At 37.4% G+C, this 17749-nt stretch overlaps 2 protein-coding genes across 3 annotated transcripts in view; one reads left to right on the top strand and one right to left on the bottom strand.

Moving 5' to 3' along the window:
- The window catches only part of mfsd2aa (major facilitator superfamily domain containing 2aa), a 12764-nt gene extending 8156 nt beyond the window's left edge, over window positions 1-4608 (top strand). For both annotated transcript variants that reach the window (XM_046836604.1, XM_046836596.1), the window contains exons 9-14: window positions 1628-1711; window positions 2345-2428; window positions 2509-2621; window positions 2939-3082; window positions 3444-3623; window positions 3774-4608. In XM_046836604.1, the coding sequence (XP_046692560.1) occupies window positions 1628-1711; window positions 2345-2428; window positions 2509-2621; window positions 2939-3082; window positions 3444-3623; window positions 3774-3822 (654 nt within the window). In that variant the 3' untranslated portion in view covers window positions 3823-4608. The remainder of the gene's footprint in view (window positions 1-1627; window positions 1712-2344; window positions 2429-2508; window positions 2622-2938; window positions 3083-3443; window positions 3624-3773) is intronic.
- Window positions 4609-8188: 3580 nt separating this feature from the next.
- On the bottom strand, window positions 8189-14203 carry LOC124401010 (programmed cell death 1 ligand 1-like). The gene is given in 6 exon segments (XM_046872897.1): window positions 8189-8316; window positions 8556-8686; window positions 11874-12033; window positions 12116-12238; window positions 12241-12387; window positions 14131-14203. Coding segments are annotated over 6 exon segments (738 nt in total). The 3' UTR covers window positions 8189-8212.
- Between the last annotated feature and the right edge of the window lie 3546 nt (window positions 14204-17749).

The raw sequence follows: 17749 nt of genomic DNA, 5'->3' as shown, positions 1-17749 counted from the left end.
TTAAGTGAATTGTTGGCCTTCTGGGAAGTATGTTCATTTACTGTATATGTACTCAGTACTTGGTATGGGCTTCTTTTGCTTTAATTACTGCCTCAATTCAGTGTGGCATGAAGGATCAGTCTGTGGCACTGCTGAGGTGGTATGAAAGCCCAGGATTATTTGACAAAGTCCTTCAGCCCACTTGCATTTTCTGGTCTCTTGCTTTTCATTTTCCTCTTGACAATATCCTACAGATTTTCTATAGGGTTTAGTTCTGGTGAGTTTGCTGGCCAGTCAACCACACAACACATTTTGCTGACCTTGGACTTAATAAAACACAGTGGACCAACACCAGCAGATGCCATGACTCCACAAACCAACACTGACTGTGCAAACTTTACACTGGACCTCAAGCAACTTTCATTCTTTTCCTCTCCTATCTTCTTCCATACTCTGGGACCTTGATTTTGAAATAAGATGATAGATTTTCTTTCCTTTCATCTGACAAGACGACTTTGGCTCACTGTGCAACAGTCCAGTCATTTTTGTCCTTTGCCCAGGTAAGACACATCTGATGTTGTCTCTGGTTCAGGAGTGGCTTGACACAAGGAATGGGTCAGTTGTAGCCCATGGATATGTCTGTGCTTGGTGGCTCTTGAAGCACTGACTCCAGCTGCACTCCACTCTTTGAGAATCTCCCCAAAATTCTTGAATGGGCTTCATTTTACCTTTTTCTACCACATTTTTTTTCCCTTCCATTCAACTTTCCATTAATGTGCTTGGATACAGCACTCTGTGAACAGCCAGCTTCTTTAGTGATGACTTTTTGTGTCTTATCCTTCATGTACATGGTGTCAATGATCGTCTTCTAGACAACTGGCAAGTCAGCAGTCTTTCCCCAGGATTGTGTAGCCTGAACCAGTCTGAGACACCATTTAAAGGCTCAGGAAACCTTTGCAGGTGTTTGGATTTAATTAGCTGATTAGAGTGTGACACCCTGAGTCTCCAATATTGAACATTTTTTACAATATTCTCATTTACTGAGATACTGAATTGTGGGTTTTCATTAGCTATAAGCCATAATCATCAAAATTAAAAAAGTAAACACTTGAAATATATCAGTCTGTGTGCGATGAATCTATATAATATATACAAGATTTACTTTTTGCATTGAATTACTAAAAGAAATCAACTTTTTAATGATATTCTAATTTATTGGGATGCACCTGTTCTAAAAGAAGAGTTCGAGCTCTAATCAGTGAGCCTGATTGGGATGTGGCATGTGATGAAGAGCCCAAGTACTGAAATGTTTTTCTTGCTAATCTGTAAATCCTGAAGATTAGCCATTTGTTAGCATGTTTACACATAGCAAACAGCTGCTGAAGGTTGAGGTGAAAGTTTTCAAATTCATAAATGCTAATATTAAAACTTGGCTTTAATGATTTTTTTTTTAATAAATAATACATTTTAACATTCTAAAAGCTGAATCAAAAATGAGAAATGTATTACCTGAATGCTGAAAGTTTGGATCATGATGCTGATCAGACTGAAATTAAAAGTAGAGCTACTCTAAATAATAGGAAACCTGATTATATTTTTCTTTATAAATATATTTATATTTAATTATTTTGTATAATTTTACCTAAAGCTGATGGAGGGAAACTTTGCTCTGTTCCTGACCTATACACTTGGACTGCGCGACAACTTCCAGAACATTCTCCTCGTCATCATGGTGAGTGTGTCAGACTTTCCAAATCTACTGTGTGAGTGTGGGTGTGTGGAACTGATAGAATAATTTCATCCCTGGCTTGGTGAGTGTGTTCCAGTTTTAATATGGGAGTGAACGTAGCTGAGGAATAAAGTAAGGAAAGAGAGAGTGGAAAGTGTAGCAAGTTCCTGGGAGAACCTTGGGCTGGAATGTCCATTCGTAGTTCTCCATCCCATAATATTGCTTCTCAAAACATGCTGCCAGAATTTTGAGTTGTTTTTGTGGTCAATGAAAACCACTTGTTTTGATATATAAAAGGTCAGAAAAGAGTGTTGGGTGTGTGTGTATATGTACTTTTGCTTGGTAATGACAGTAGGAATGTATTGGTAAGGTGGGATGTCAGATGTTTTCCAGCTTTAGACAGAAATTCGAGAGAAAGTAGTGCTGACTGCATCCTAGGTGGAGACACACACAAACACACACGCTCTAATCTCAGGGTAATGTTTCCTGGATGCAGAGTGTGTGTTGTATAACACTGTTCAGTTAGTCTGAGAAAATACTCTCCATAATACTATCCAAAACAATACACCATCATGGTCACTCTTTAATGATATTATTTCAGTTTGTAAAAGGTCCAACACTTTTGTGCGTGTTTAGCTCTCTGGAACCCTCACCATCCCTCTGTGGCAGCTCTTCCTTACGCGCTTTGGCAAAAAGACAGCAGTCTACGTCGGCATCTCGGTAAGTGACTGCAACTTGTGTTTGTTTGTGTGCTTGTTGTTAGATGTTGCTAAATTTTAACCCCTGTGTGTGTGTTACAGTGGGCAATTCCTTTCATGATCCTGGTAGTGTGTATTAAGAGCAACCTCATCATAACCTACATTGTTGCAGTAGCAGCAGGTGCCAGTGTGGCTGCAGCTTTCCTCCTGCCATGGTGTGTGTGCATACTTTATATGAAAGTACCTTATTCACACAGCAATGTTTTTATTTATTAGAAGAAATATTAAATATTATATTATATTTATAGACATCTGCTTATTACTTTTTTATTTTTATTATTTTGATTTTATTCTTAATAATATGTTCATTATAGAAATAATAATGACGTAGCCCTTCCCTTACAGTTACAGTGTAATTATCAAAGCAATGTTGAAAGTGATGTTTGTGTACATAAACAAAGAATTGTGTGTGTGTGTGTGTGTGTGTGTGTGTGTGTGTGTGTGTGTGTGTGTGTGGCGTGCGTCTGAGTAGGTCGATGCTACCCGATGCAGTGGACGATTATAAAGTGAACAATCCATTCTCTCAGGGTCATGAGGCCATTTTCTACTCCTTCTACGTCGTTTTCAACAAATTCGCCTCTGGCGTTTCACTGGGCATCTCCACTCTCAGCTTACAGTCAGTCCCTCTGTCTTACTCTAATACTCTCTTTCCGTCTCATGATCTGTCTGTCTCATCTTTTCATTTCATTTTCACTCTGACTCTATTACTGCCTGTTTCACTTTTTTTTATATCAGTTTGTTTTTATTTTCAATCAGTCTGTCTTTCTCTGTCGCACTCCCTCCACCATTTTTGGGTTACATTTTCTCACTTTCACGGTCACTCATTCCATTGTTCTTTGTCTCAGTCTCACTTTCTGCTGTATCCTTAGTGTTATTTCTCGTGTCCAAAAACAATATAATGGTCACTGTCTCATTTGTCTTTTGTGTGTGTGTGTGTGTGTGTGTGTGTGTGTGTGTGTGTGTGTGTGTGTGTATAGCTTTGCGGGTTACGTGTCGAGGGCATGTGTTCAGCCAGACTCCGTCAATTTAACCCTGAAACTGCTGGTGTCCGCGGCGCCCGTCTCCCTCATCATCCTCGGCCTGCTTATCTTTAAATCCTACCCCATCAATGAGGAGAGAAGGAGAGACAACCGAGACCGCCTGCAGGCCCTTCTGAAGTGAGACACACACACACAGTGTTATTACTCTATGTGTGATTAAAATGATTAGTCAAATTTTACATCAGTAGTTAATTTGATTTAATGTTATTTATTTATTTATTAATTAATTTTATTAATATCTTTATTTTATATTCTTCTCACTTACAGTGAAAGTAGTGAAGAGGATAGTTCCGGATCATCAGGACATTCCGTCTGATCTATACACCGATTGAGGACTCGCACATCTTTGTGTGTGTGTGTGTGTGTGTGTGTGTGTGTGTGTGTGTGTGTGTTAATCTCGAAGTGCCTTATTAAGACTTTTTCACCTGGTGTTGTAGGTGAAAGACGACAGAAGACATTTTTGCACTTGTTAATTTTGCACTTGGTCAACTTGTTCTACTGCATGGTGGTGTTTAATAGTGGTGATAACTCTCCTATTGGAGACCTGGAACTCTGACCTCCATCTCCTTTGCTCTGGTCCTAAGACTTAATGTTTCAGCTTTAACTTTCTCTTACGCCCTGCTTGCAGTGTGCGTGTACCCGTGGATGTTACAGGAATTTGTACTCCAGCATAAGAGAAGTGTGCTGGAGTGCTGGATCAGCCTCGATCTGCTTGGACCAATGAATTCTGTGTAAGTTTGCATGATGTCCACTCAATCCTTTATTTCCAGCTCGAACACAGCCTCGGATTGCAAGTGGAAGTAGAGGAAGGCAAATTAAAACGGAACACAGAACACTGAAGCTTTGGTTGCAATTTCATCTGAATAAATATTTAAATTCTTTATGCGTTAAATTCAACACATGCATTCTCGCCAGACTTTGCCGCCTCCGTGTGGCTGATCCAAATAATACTTTTTTTTACTTAATGCAAATAAATACCAAAAGAATTTCTATATAAGAATCTACATAAATCTAAAGATTTCTTACCTTAAAAAAGGATATTTTCGAGAGTCCAAGAAAACAGATGATGTTAAACAAACAATAAAAAAGAATAGACCAATTACTTGCTGACTTGAATTTCATATTGTGGATAAAACAGGAATTACAGCCACAAAAGAAAAAATGATATTATTTAACCAAATATGTTCCATTAAAAATGTTAAATTCCATTTAGAAATAAAACATTAGCCATAAAGTCTAAGCATATGTTGAGAGAACTGAAGTGTTTAATAACTCATCATTGATAACTGGTTAAGTGGAAAATTGTTATGAAGGATTATTGCTTATTTAATAAACACTGAAGTAGTAACTGCTAGTAACTGTTTAATTGACTCTGGACACATTTATTTATTTATTCTCAGTGTTTTATGAAGTACAATTTTGTTTCTGCAATAATAATACGGTTAAATGTGTACTGTTGATTGATAAACTTGTTGCTGTTGAAACAGAAATGCAAAAAGCTCAAATTCATATTCTTTTCATTTGAGAGGAGTGTTTAGGATGTAAACACTTTAATGAAACACTCAGGAGTAATGTTTGTACAACTTAGTGTTTAAATAGTGTTAAAAACAAACAAATCACTTAAATAATGTTCAACAGCCTGAAACCATGTTTTTTCCACAGAACAAATTAGCAATAAATTGCAGTCTAATTTACGCTTATTGGAAACTGCAATTTATTTTTAAATCTGATGTTAATATGTTTCATGATGTGAAAATTCAGCTTCTGCAGATATGTTCAGAAAATAACTGGCATTAAATTAACAGTTTTCTAGATCAGCAGTGCTCAATATAACTCCAGGTTTTTGCGATTAATTGTGCAGCGTTTAGTTTAAGATATGAGTCAGTTAATTTTTTTTAATGTTTACACGTCTGACAAATATTACAGAAACCTGATAAAGTTGGTTGAATCAAATTCAAACTTTAGAATGTGAAGTTTGAATCTTATACTAGCAGGAGAATAACAAAACACAGGGAAAAGTGTAAAGAAAGTAATGAAGGATTTATAAATAATGATGCAAAGACACTTATTTAAACCACTATCTTCAGCACCTGATGTTCTCACACACATGCACTTACTGTACCAATGCGTTTATTAGTGTTTGAGTTCCATTTATTTATTAGCAGTGTTGAAATTATTGTACAACAGCTTCAAATAAATTTCAAATGAATATAACAATGGATTTTTGATTGCTTATATATTCATTTTGATTGTATTTTTTTTTTCACTCAATGCAATTTGGTATACTATTCAATTATGCAAAACTCAAATGTTTATTATTTTGTTTATTATTTCTGTAGCTTTAAATAGCTTTAATGGTACAAGTTGCATCATGGTTTATTTTAGAAATGTTAAATGAATAATATTCTGTACTTTATTTGTAAATAAAGCCTAGACTAACATCAAACATTTATTGAAAGTGATAAAGTGCACTGAGAAACAAAAAAAATACAATAATTTACAGCACAAAAGTGTGATGACTGGATGTAAAAAAAAAAAAACACCTAGTTCCAAAATGTCCTGTTTTTCTGCAACACCCTGTATAATAATATGCAATGTGCTTGTAGTTTGTAGAGTTTAAGGCCATGTTGTCTGTGTGTGTAATGCAGTAAGAGAATAATAAATGTAATGTTGAAATATAAACAGCAGTGTGAGGTCGCTTCAGTTTTGTTGACACGATGTAGCAGCAACAGGTTAGAGCTTATTGGTTTATTGATTGAAGGCCCCAAGAATTCCCAAACTCTAGAGCAGGGGTCACCAACCAGGTAGCCCGCAAGGACCACATGAGTAGCCCGCGGGCCTTTTCTAAAAAATAGCTGTTTCCTACTTTGTTAAATCATTGTTGATAATTATTATGAGAAACCATTAACATGATCAGTGTCTTCACATTGATAAATATCAATAATCATTAATAATAAATATATAATTAAAGGTAAATTGAGCAAATTTGTTATTTCAGATCATACTGAAAACTGTGTGTATCAAACTGGTAGCCCTTCACATTAATCGGTACCCAAGAAGTAGCTCTCATTTTCAAAAAGGTTGGTGACCCCTGCTCTAGAGGGTGCTGCATCACATCCCACTTCCTAACAAACTTGTATATGTAAACATCAACATTTAACAGTATTGTGTACATAACGCACTACACAAACACTTCACACTACAAGAAAATCTTTATTGAAATCTTTAAACATTTTTACCACTGATTACCCTGTGTTGTGTAATTTTTCTGTAAACAAACTTTACACACAGCACACAAACTACACACACACACACACACACACACTTTACACTTGCAGCAGACTGAGAAGAATGAGCGGTAGAATAAACTCACTTGTCTTTACCTGTCTGTCTCTATCTTTGTCTGTCTGCCTGTCTGTCTGTCTCTCTCTCTCTCTCTCTCTCTCTCTCTCTCTCTCTCTCTCTCTCTCTCTCTCTCTCTCTCTCTCTCTCTCTCTCTTTAATTCAGGAAAGAAAAAGGTTGTTTCCACAGTTTAATGGAATTTAATCATGTAGATTGAGCAGATCTGTGGTGTGAATTTGATTGTGCTGGAAAATGTAAATGTATTTATATTTTGTTAATGTGTAATTTAATAAGATATCCAATAGTTTGTAATTTTTAAATGTATTGTGGCAGTAATTTTTTTTCATGGTTTCGAGCACCATCTAGTGGCTAATTAAATGTTATGCATGGAGCAATCACTTTCTCTGGCGTTCGAGAAAGCGGTTTGATGTAGTTTTGATGATCAAACCTCTTTCTATGGCGTTCACTGGAAACAGAATTTAGTGATTGCTCCATGCGGGCAGCAGTAGCGATAACTCTCTTAAATCGACATGTATTTCTTTAATCTTTCACCTTGCAACAGTATCAGTATTTTACTTCATACCCAAGACAATTGAACCTGTGTCCAAAGGGAATTCTTGTCTTCAGAGTTGTGTGAGGGAGGGATTATCTGATTGTCAAAACAAACACCAAAATCGTTGTTGAGGACAGTACAGCGATATCAATGTGCAGTTTCTCACAGAACCTTTTTCTCATTCTGGACTCAAATTTCCTGCATCTGTCTTCATTTCTTTTTCTTCGCCTGACATCAAACTAAAACTTGCATGTAAATTCTTGTTAATTCGTGCGCTACACATGCATCTACCCCACATTCATACTCAGTGATAAAGGTCTGTGGTCTTTGCACACATTCTCCAAAGACAAACACTTTTTTCCCCTAAAAGTAAATTCATCAAACTCATATCAGTGGTGTACACATCGCTAACCAAATCTGGATGAGATGTCGACTATGGCGAGGTTAAGCCACACACTCGATTTCACTGTGTCTTACTGTGTCTTACTGCATCCTCACTGTGTCGTTGATGGTTCAGACTTGGCACTAATTCGGAAACATGACCGTTTGTGGCTATAGACTCATTACATTTTATTTTCCACCTGAAAAAGATTATTATTATAAAGTCGTCTATTTCTCTAGTGCTTTTCGCAACGGACATTGTCTCAAGAATACAGAATTTAAGAGTGAAGGTGAATGATGTGTATTTATCCCTGATGAGCAGCCATGGTGACTGTGGCAAGGAAAAACTCTCTTATATGTTATAAGGAAGAAACCCTGAGAGGAACCAGATCACCATTTGGGCGATTTTAAGAGTGTGATTATAAATCTTTAATCAATACAGAACATATAAAATATAAAATCCATTGTGGTGACCAGTCCAAGAAGGAACAGTGAAGTGATTTTCAGTTTGTGTCCATCATGTCTGCTGTTTTCTGAAAATAAATAAACAAAAGATTATAAATGTTTAATTAAAAAGCTCATACTTATTTTAAAACAGAAATAGTTACTAATAGAATTTAATCTATTGCAGAATATCTTTCTTTTCTTTTGCATTTTTTTTGGGTCCTCTGTGAAATTAAGGGTTCCTGAGTTAGACCCTAAAGGATTCTACATGAATCTATGGTCATTCAAATCAATCTCCTGGCTTTCACCACTTTGAACCCAAACCCACCTAAGGAGAGGTTGATGTTCCTCCTGATCTCCTGGCCCAGATCTGGGTTCTTCATGATGAATATGATGGAGGAGTTGGCACTAAAGGTCAGGTTAAGTTTATTGTTTACGCTGTACAGGTGTGTGTACTGGGGGGTATTCCAGAAAGCAGGTTATGTGACATACCTGGGTATGTTTAAGGGTAAGTTCGTGGATAACCTCAACTTTCGGTTCCAAAAACGGAGGTAACTTTTTGGGTATGTATGTAACCATAGCAACTGACTCTCTGAAGATAACCTGCTCGGGAGCAGGTGATGTTTCAGTGTAACTTCGGCGTGCCCTTTTGATGAGGATCCTTTGGACGTAGAAGCACAAATTATACGAGGTTTTTTCGTCGGGAGAGGGTTATAACACCGCGTATTGATGTTTGCATACTCTAATGAATATTTGAAAGAGCGTTATCGTTGCTCAAAAGATTCGTTAGTTTATTTAACACGTCTTTTAAAACCGCATATCGCAAATGTGAAAAACCGCGGTTCTGCCCTTAGCGCAGGAAAAATATTTTGTACAGTGTGGGCGATTCAGAGCATGTGGGAAAGGTGACTGTGTGTAAAGCCGTTCGTACAGTATGTCTATATATATATATATATATATATATATATATATTATTATTTTTTTTTTATATTTAGTCATATTATTTATATCTATACATGTATTCATTATGCGCACACACACTTCATACTTCCATAACTTTCTGTTTCAGGGTTTCCAAATGTAATTGGGTGCATTGATGGCACTCACATTCCTATTAAAGCTCCACCAATAAATGAGGGATACTATGTTCATAGGAAATCTATTCATAGCATCAATGTGCAGGTAACAACTTAATTTTTTCCCTTCTTAAAATCATTGAAGTCATTACTTTTTCCACTAACTAGGTAATATGTGAGGCAACCCAAATCATTACCAATGTTGAGGCAAAATGGCCAGGATCTGTGCATGATGCAAGAATTTACCAGACATTTCAGCAGGGTATGTTTTGCTTTATACAATTGTTTTTTTTTCTTTTTACTACATTTGTGTTGTACATTTCAATCATTACAGGACAGTACAATGGTTACTTGCTGGGGGACAGAGGATACCCTTGTCTGCCCTATTTAATGACACCCTACCCTGAACCTGAGCCTGGACCACAGACACGGTTTAACCTGGCTCACAGCCGAACACGGGCCAAGGTGGAGATGACTATAGGGATCCTCAAATCTCGGTTTCAGTGTCTGCGTGGGCTCCGGGTTAGTCCAGAGAGGGCATGCGACATTATAGTAGCGTGTGTTGTGCTTCACAATATTGCCACTATAAGAGGAGAGAGCCACCGTCCTTGTATTGAGGAAGATGGCCCAGAGGAACACCTACAGATTTTAGAGGCCAACAGAAGACTTTTGAGAGACAGGGTCTGTCAAAATCACTTTTATTAATTTTTTTCACTGGTCTGCCAGGCAGTTTATTTCTTTATTTCCTGAAAAACAATAAAATACAATTCAATAAAATGTATTTTTATATTGCTTTTTTCACTCACTCACTCACACTCACACTCACTTTTAACATGCAACAGATTATTATTCAGACAAGTTCTCACCTTAAGGCGATGCTCCAGTAATTCAATTTCCAGTGCTGCTTTTTTAATGAGGAGTCTTTTCTCTTCCATTTGAAGCGGTATAAGGTCCATCTCCATGTCACTTTTTCTTATTTGTTTTTGAAGATGGACCTTATACAGCTCCTTTGCTGGCAACTAGGAAGGTGGAAAAAATGTAATGAATGAGATTGTTTGGTCAGACAATTCAAAATTCAAATATGGACACCTGGACACAAATACTTACCCTGCTTAGATTGTGTGCTGAGGTTGAAGGACCCTCATCTGTGGGCAAATCCCTAGGTATGTACTGTGAAAAGACAATGACAGTTTGTTACTCTAATGCAAAACGGGGCCATACATTATAATGGTATGCATCATACCTCAGTGGATCTACCAGCATTGTCCACTTCTGTCACAGCAGATGTGGTCTCTTCATCGTCATCATCTTCATCCTACAGGAGAAATATTTAAGTATACATTATCTGGCAAATAAATTAAAAAATACCTAAACGCAACTAAAAGTACCTGACAACAAATCACTTACAACTGTGACAGACTGTGTTCTTTCTGGAGGGTCCAATAATACAATACATCCATCAGTATCTATAAGAACACACAACCCATTAAATTCTCAATATTATCAAAGAAAATAATACATGAAAAGAGTAACATGTCAGAGTAAGATCACAGTAGCCTATACATCATATACAGTTAAATAAAATAAGCCTACATAAAAATTTATCTTGTTCAAAAAGCCTTTAAGTGACAGAGATAGTAATTTATTAGGACAAAAAAATTAAAACAACTCATAGAGGTAAACTTACATTTCACCATTTTTTCACCATCACTTGTGGTGCATGGTGTGTGATGAACTGCCCCTGGAATGCCAGCAACCACTGGTCGCCCTTTATTAAGGGACAGAGCCAGCTCCTCAGAGGGCGTGAGGGGAGGTGGTGGTGGACCCCCGCCAGTTAGACGGGCTTCAGTCTTCTTTCTATTAGCTACATGACAGAATGAATAGACTAAATCCTGTTATAATAATAGTTCAGTAATTGTGTAATCAAATATTACCTTTTTGCAGAATGTTTTTGTGTTTCATTTTGACTTGGCTTAAAGTTCTTGTGGCTCCAGAAGGATTACAGCTTATTAAATAAGAAATATACATTATTATTTTAAACTAAAGAAATAAATGGCAGGAAAAGTAAATGCTTTCATAGTGATATAACATATTCAAAAGGATGTATAAGTCATACTTCATTATTTTGCATTATAATAAAACGGGAGCCAATACCAAATTTGTAATTTAATACACTCACGCATTTACTCTGTCCGTTATTTTTTGCCAAGCCAACTCTCTTGCTTTAGCTGATGCAGCTGTATTGCTTCTTTTTAAAATTATTGGCTTAAACTCCTCATAAGCGTGCATTAAAACCTCCAACTCCGCCTCTGTGAAATACGACGCTCTCTTTTTCTCGCTTTGAGTTTCCATGGTGACTCGTGAAATCGGCGATCCATTGAGAATGTCTTTATATATGCACCGTGCACGCGCATAACCTCTGGGTAACCAGTTGGAGGTTGATTGAACTAACTCTTCTCAGGTGTTTTGGAACCGACATACTCATGGTATGCCTGTTTGGGGTAAATCAACCCAGAGGTTATGATTTATCAAATGGTAAGTTAACCAAGCTTTCTGGAATACCCCCCCGGTCCTGCCTTAGTTGTGTGTATGTGCTGTTGGTGACATCGCTGGTATTTCCCATCAGCAATTGCAGCGCAGGGGAGGGGTACCCACCCTCTGACGTCACCAGCACCTCCACATGGCCATCGTTCAGCATTGAGATGTGCAGTTGGGGCTCCGCGTAAAACGCTGAGAGAGTAGCAGATAAGAGCACTGACTGGCCTGTTACCATTGTAACTAGTAATGCTCCATCAAAAGTTTGCATTGTTACCTGCTACTTTGAGCCTAAAGCTCTTCCTCTGGTTGCCCAGCTGAGTGCTGATAGAGCAGGTGTACTCCCCCGCATCTTCTAGAGTGGTACGGTCCAGCCTGTGCGATGCATTCCCCTTCTGCAGCTATGAACCACCTCTAGCTGACGCTGCCATGTGATCACACTGCTGCCTGCATCCCACGAGCTGCCCACTGGGAACGTGCAGGGCAGAACCACTGACTCGCCGTACACACCCATCTGTACACCAGTAGGTACGGAGATCTCAAACTCAGCTACAGAGAAAAACACAGAGGGAGATACAATAAAGACCATTGTTTTTAAGATAAAGTTAGACAACTGGAACTGGTTTTCCATCTAAACTGCCCCAGAGACTAAAAAAGTACATTCCACAAGATGTTCAGCAGATAAAAACATCAAAACTCATTAACCATCATTATCAATCATCATTAACTCCCACCAACCGGTGCAGCCTACAAATAAGGCTGACACAAACTCCAATGTCTAGAACACAAACAAAGACACGCACACTCATCTAATTCTCCTTGGAATCGTAAATATAGTTTTCTTATGTGGCGGTTTAGGATTAGTAATTCTGTACAGATATTTTCTATCACACACATGCCCACACCCAATAACCACTTTTTTTCTTGTTTATTAAATTTTATAACGTTTCAATCTAAACAAATAGGGAGTACAAGATTACATGTAGGTGTTTATACCAGTGGCGGGCCATGCATTTGGTACCTGGGCCTTCAGTGGGGAGTTACCCGACTTAATCCACCTCTTAATACCACCATCACGTTGCAATTATTGAAAACTTCAATACTATAAAAAAATCGCAATATAACAACGCATGGCATTACAGAGAGAGAAAGGCATTTCACAGTTGGAGGGCGAATACCATTTTACTAAAGCAAGAAACCTCATTTAAGACAACTTCAATCCTCTACCCTACAACTGCAACTGTGCTCCTACATCATCTGGAGCAGTTATTTGTCTAATAATATGATAAAAATATTAAAAATATAAATAAAATAAAACCTACTCACCAGAGATGCAGACTCATAATTAGCACCGCTCCTCAGAGGCTGTAAGCGAGTGGTAATGCTTGTATTCACTGGTCTGAAGTGGAAAACAAACCCTTTTCCAGGCTGAGACAAGCTAGCTAGCTTCAGGGTTGGCTGACCTCTCCTCACGATGTCTAGCTTTTCGTGAAAATTTATTTTTAAGTATTTCCGAGACCAAATCAATTTCTCTTCCTCCATAGGCAAAGTCTAACTCAAATGTATTGATGTGTGCAGAGAGCTACACACGTGTTTTGCCAGTCAATTTTGGCAGTAACAGTTTCCCTCGGACCAACCAATCAGAGGACGGAAAAATGCTCACGCTATTCTTGGCCGCTAGCTGGCCTTGTGAGGCAAATATGAAATCTGATTGGTTAAAGAAACAGATTTATTTCTAATAGAGCCTAAGATATAAAAGCCAGCAGTTCAGACTTTGAATGCCCGGGCAGATTTAGATTCTAAATGTAGGTCAGTGCTTCTAAACCAGTAGAGAAGGCTTTGCTGCCCCTGACCGCCCGCCACTGGTTTATACATAGGAAAAAACTTAATAAAGACTGATTGTTCCATTTTTGGGGGTGTTAAAGAATCTACAGCAGCCATACAATGAGAAACTTTACAACTTAATTTCTTCTTTTAAATGTATCTCCACCTTTATATTTAATATACACAACATACAGTATAGTCACATCCAATTCTATAAATACAGCAATATGAGTATGGACTTGTCTCATGTAAACTAGAAGAGTGTGTGTGTGTGTGTGTGTGTGTGTGTGTGTGTGTGTGTTTGAATGAATCATACTCTAAGAATAAATGGACTCATTGGTTTTAAACGGGTTTTTGTTTTCTTTGGTTTTAATGAACTGATTAGGCTGATGATGTTCAGTAGTGAAATGGTTAAACCCTGACCCCAATCACAGAGGTGTAAAGAGACAAAAGCTCACACACTGTTACAGGACACATGCGAGAGCAGGATGATGAAATGAACACAGCATTTCCATGATGGCGCCTCGGGGTGTAGACCCATATACTCTGTGGGAATGTGCTGAAGATAAAGATGAAGTTGTACTGGAGATTCAGATGAAACAATACCAGTCAGTTGCTGCTCTCAGCTGTCGAAAGCAAGTATGTATCACTGTAGTCCCTCCCACCTACAAGTGGGATGGGAGTTCCGACACACTGCAAATTAAATGTTGTTTTTAATTTAACTTCTTAAGTCTTGGTCATTGTGTGTCAACCATTATTAAAAAAAAATGTAATTGCTCAATCACAAAATACATTTAGTCCCTATGCACTTTTACTTCATAATTTCTCTCCTGCATTTTTTTGTTAATTTATTATTATTATTATTTTTTTTAAAGTAACAGTAATAGTAACATAATAACATTCTTCCTAATATGGCCTGGCTTCCACTACTCTTTCCCATAACTGCATGGTGTGATCAGTCACATAATGAAGTTATGGGAAAAAGTAGTGGAAGCCAGGCCATATTAGGAAGAATGTTATTAAAAATCGGTACCAGCACACTCCTCCATTCCTCAGGCATCCTCTCACCTTCCAAAATCCTGTTAAACAATCTTTTTAAAAACTCCACTGCCATCTCTCCTAAACATCTCCATGCTTCCACTGGTATGTCATCTGGTCCAACCGACTTTCCCCTCTTTTCATCCTTTTAATCGCTGCTCTCACTTCCTCCTTACTAATCCTATCCACTTCCTGCTTCACCAACTCCACATCATCCAACCTTCTCTCTCTCTCTCTCTCTCTCATTTTCCTCATTCATCAGCTGCTCAAAATACTCCCTCCATCTTCTCAACACACTCTCCTCACTAGTCAACACATTTCCATCTCCATTCTTTATTGCTCTAACTTGCAGCACATCCTTCCCAGCTCGATCCCTCTGCCTGGCCAATCGGTACAAATCTTTTTCTTCTTCCTTTGTGTGCAACTTCTCATACATCGTTTCTAAACAAAGGAATAAAATGAACTAAATGACCAAAAAAAAAAAGAGAATAGTTAATTCGATGAAAGAGATTCAAAGAACCAAATCACTAAAATGATCCCATATTCCTATCACTAGCGTGGACACCAAGCAACCAAACCATTTAACTCAACTAAAATAAAAAAAAATAAATAAATAAAAATTATAAAAAAAAAAAAATATATATATATATATATATATATATATATATATATATATATATATATATATATACACACATTATATACTTGGCTCTGACATGTACTTAAAAGTAGTTATTACTTCTACACGTTTTAGCTGTTAACTGGACCTCACATCATATTAATATTTGACAGACAGACAGATAGACAGACAGACAGACAGACAGACAGACAGATAGATAGATAGATAGATAGATAGATAGATAGATAGATAGATAGATAGATAGATAGATAGATAGATAGATAGAACATTGTGCAGTTATTCTTTCATCAGTAAACCCATAATGCAGCATACATTCAGTTTATGGCAGAAACAGTAATCATGACGCTGGAGAATTCATCTTCAAGGTTTTTCATTAATACATTCACACATAAATGCCCAAATTATTCAATGTCCAAAAATATTTCTGAAACCACAAAAGCAGGTGTCAGATAGCAGGTAGTGTTCAGGAGGTCATTTTGAGGTTGTGAAAATTCCACCGCTGATTATTTTGTAGATGCTCTCAGGGAGGAGTAAATGTGAGGAGCCAGTGGACCAGCACAAGACCTTAGTGTGTAGTTCATCTTCAATTACAGCTTGTGAAGGAAATTTAAAAACATACTGTTAGTGTTAAGATGGTTCTCATACTGGTTCACACACACAAGTTTCGTTTGGGCATGATGAAAATCTAACAAATACTATTTATTATTGTAATCTCATCTGGAACCTTTCTTCAACAGGGTTTCTGTAACACACTCGGCTTTGTCTGTTCCTATTTAAGAATTTGTAGCAGATGATGATTCAGTGTTGGTCTCTAAATTATTTTGGAAGTTTTCTTTTTCTTTTTAATTACTTTTTAATTACTGAAATGATGATGATGATTAGAACTGCAACAACAAGTCCAATAAGTCCACTGATGACTGCATTCTGATTGCTCTGATCAAATCCTGGGTTTTCTGTAGGACAAAAAAAATGTTTTAGAATTCTGTCTACTGTTATAATATTCATTTTTGTAACATTTGTAATAAAGGTCAATTACTGTGGTGTACGCTTTAACAAATTCTCTGGGACAGGTGGACTTGAGAAACCCACCTGAGAAGAGGTCAATGTTCCTCCTGATCTCCTGGACCAGATCTGGGTGCTAAAGGAGGACAAAGATGAAAAATGGTTAGTGGCCGGTTACCATGGTAACCAGTAAGGTCCTACTTAGCTAACCCTTATGCAGCTTCATTTTAAAGTTTGCATTGTTACCTGCTACTTTGAGCCTGAAGCTCTTCTTTTGGCTGCCCAGCTGAGTGCTGATGGAGCAGGTGTTTTCCCCCGCATCCTCTAGAGTGGTACGGTCCAACCTGAGCGATGCGTTCCCCTTCTGCAGATCCTGGTGGAACAGGCTGGTGCGGTTGGCGTATCTCGGGCTCTGGTACTGCGGCCGGTCTTGGTCCATTGTATTCAAGATAAAGTTAGACAACTAGACTTGTTTTTTTTTTTTATTTCTCCTGCTTAAACTGCCTCAGAGACTAAAACAGTACATTCCACAAGAAGTTAAGCAGACAAAAACAAGAAAATTCCTTAAAATCCCAGCAACAAGTGCAGCCTATAAATAAGGCTGACACAAACTCTAATGTCTAGAACACACACGAATACACACCGACCTGTGTGATCTGACTTTCCTTGAAATAGTAAATTTAGTAAAATTGTAAATACATATTGCCTATGTGGCTGTTTAGGATTAGTAAATCTGTACAGAGTTTTTTCTATCACACACATGCTCAAACCCAATAACCACAAAACATGAGGCAGATGAAATGCATAAAGCTATCTCCAGGACAGCACAACTTAAGCTTTATCAAAGGATTTCCCTTCTTCACTACATACTTGTCTATGAACACTGTAAATATTTGAGAAAAGGAATACATTTTTCATGAATAATATATCTATCTTGAACAGTGACTCATTTCCTGTTTTTTTTTAGTTCAGTTTTGGGTTTTCTTTTACACAATTTAATCTGAGCAAATAGGGAGTGTGAGGTTATATGTGGGTGTTTGTTCATATATAGGAAAAAGTAGACAGACTTATTGTTCCATTCTGTGTGGTGTTAAAGAGTCTACAGCAGTCATACAATTATAAACTTCACAACTTCAATTCTTTCTTTAAATGTATGCAACATCACCTTTATACAGTGGGGCAAAAAAGTATATAGTCAGCCACCAATTGTGCAAATTCTCCCACTTAAAAAGATGAGAGAGGCCTGTAATTTTCATCATAGGTACACTTCAACTATGAGAGACAAAATAAGAAAAAAAACCCCAGAAAAATCACATTGTCCAATTTTTTAATAATTGATTTGCTAATTATGGTGGAAAATAAGTATTTGGTCACCTACAAAAAAGCAAGATTTCTGGCTTTCGCAGA

Source organism: Silurus meridionalis, chromosome 2, assembly GCF_014805685.1.
Source record: "Silurus meridionalis isolate SWU-2019-XX chromosome 2, ASM1480568v1, whole genome shotgun sequence".
Lineage (NCBI taxonomy): Eukaryota > Metazoa > Chordata > Actinopteri > Siluriformes > Siluridae > Silurus > Silurus meridionalis.
This window is presented reverse-complemented; position numbering and strand designations above follow the sequence as displayed.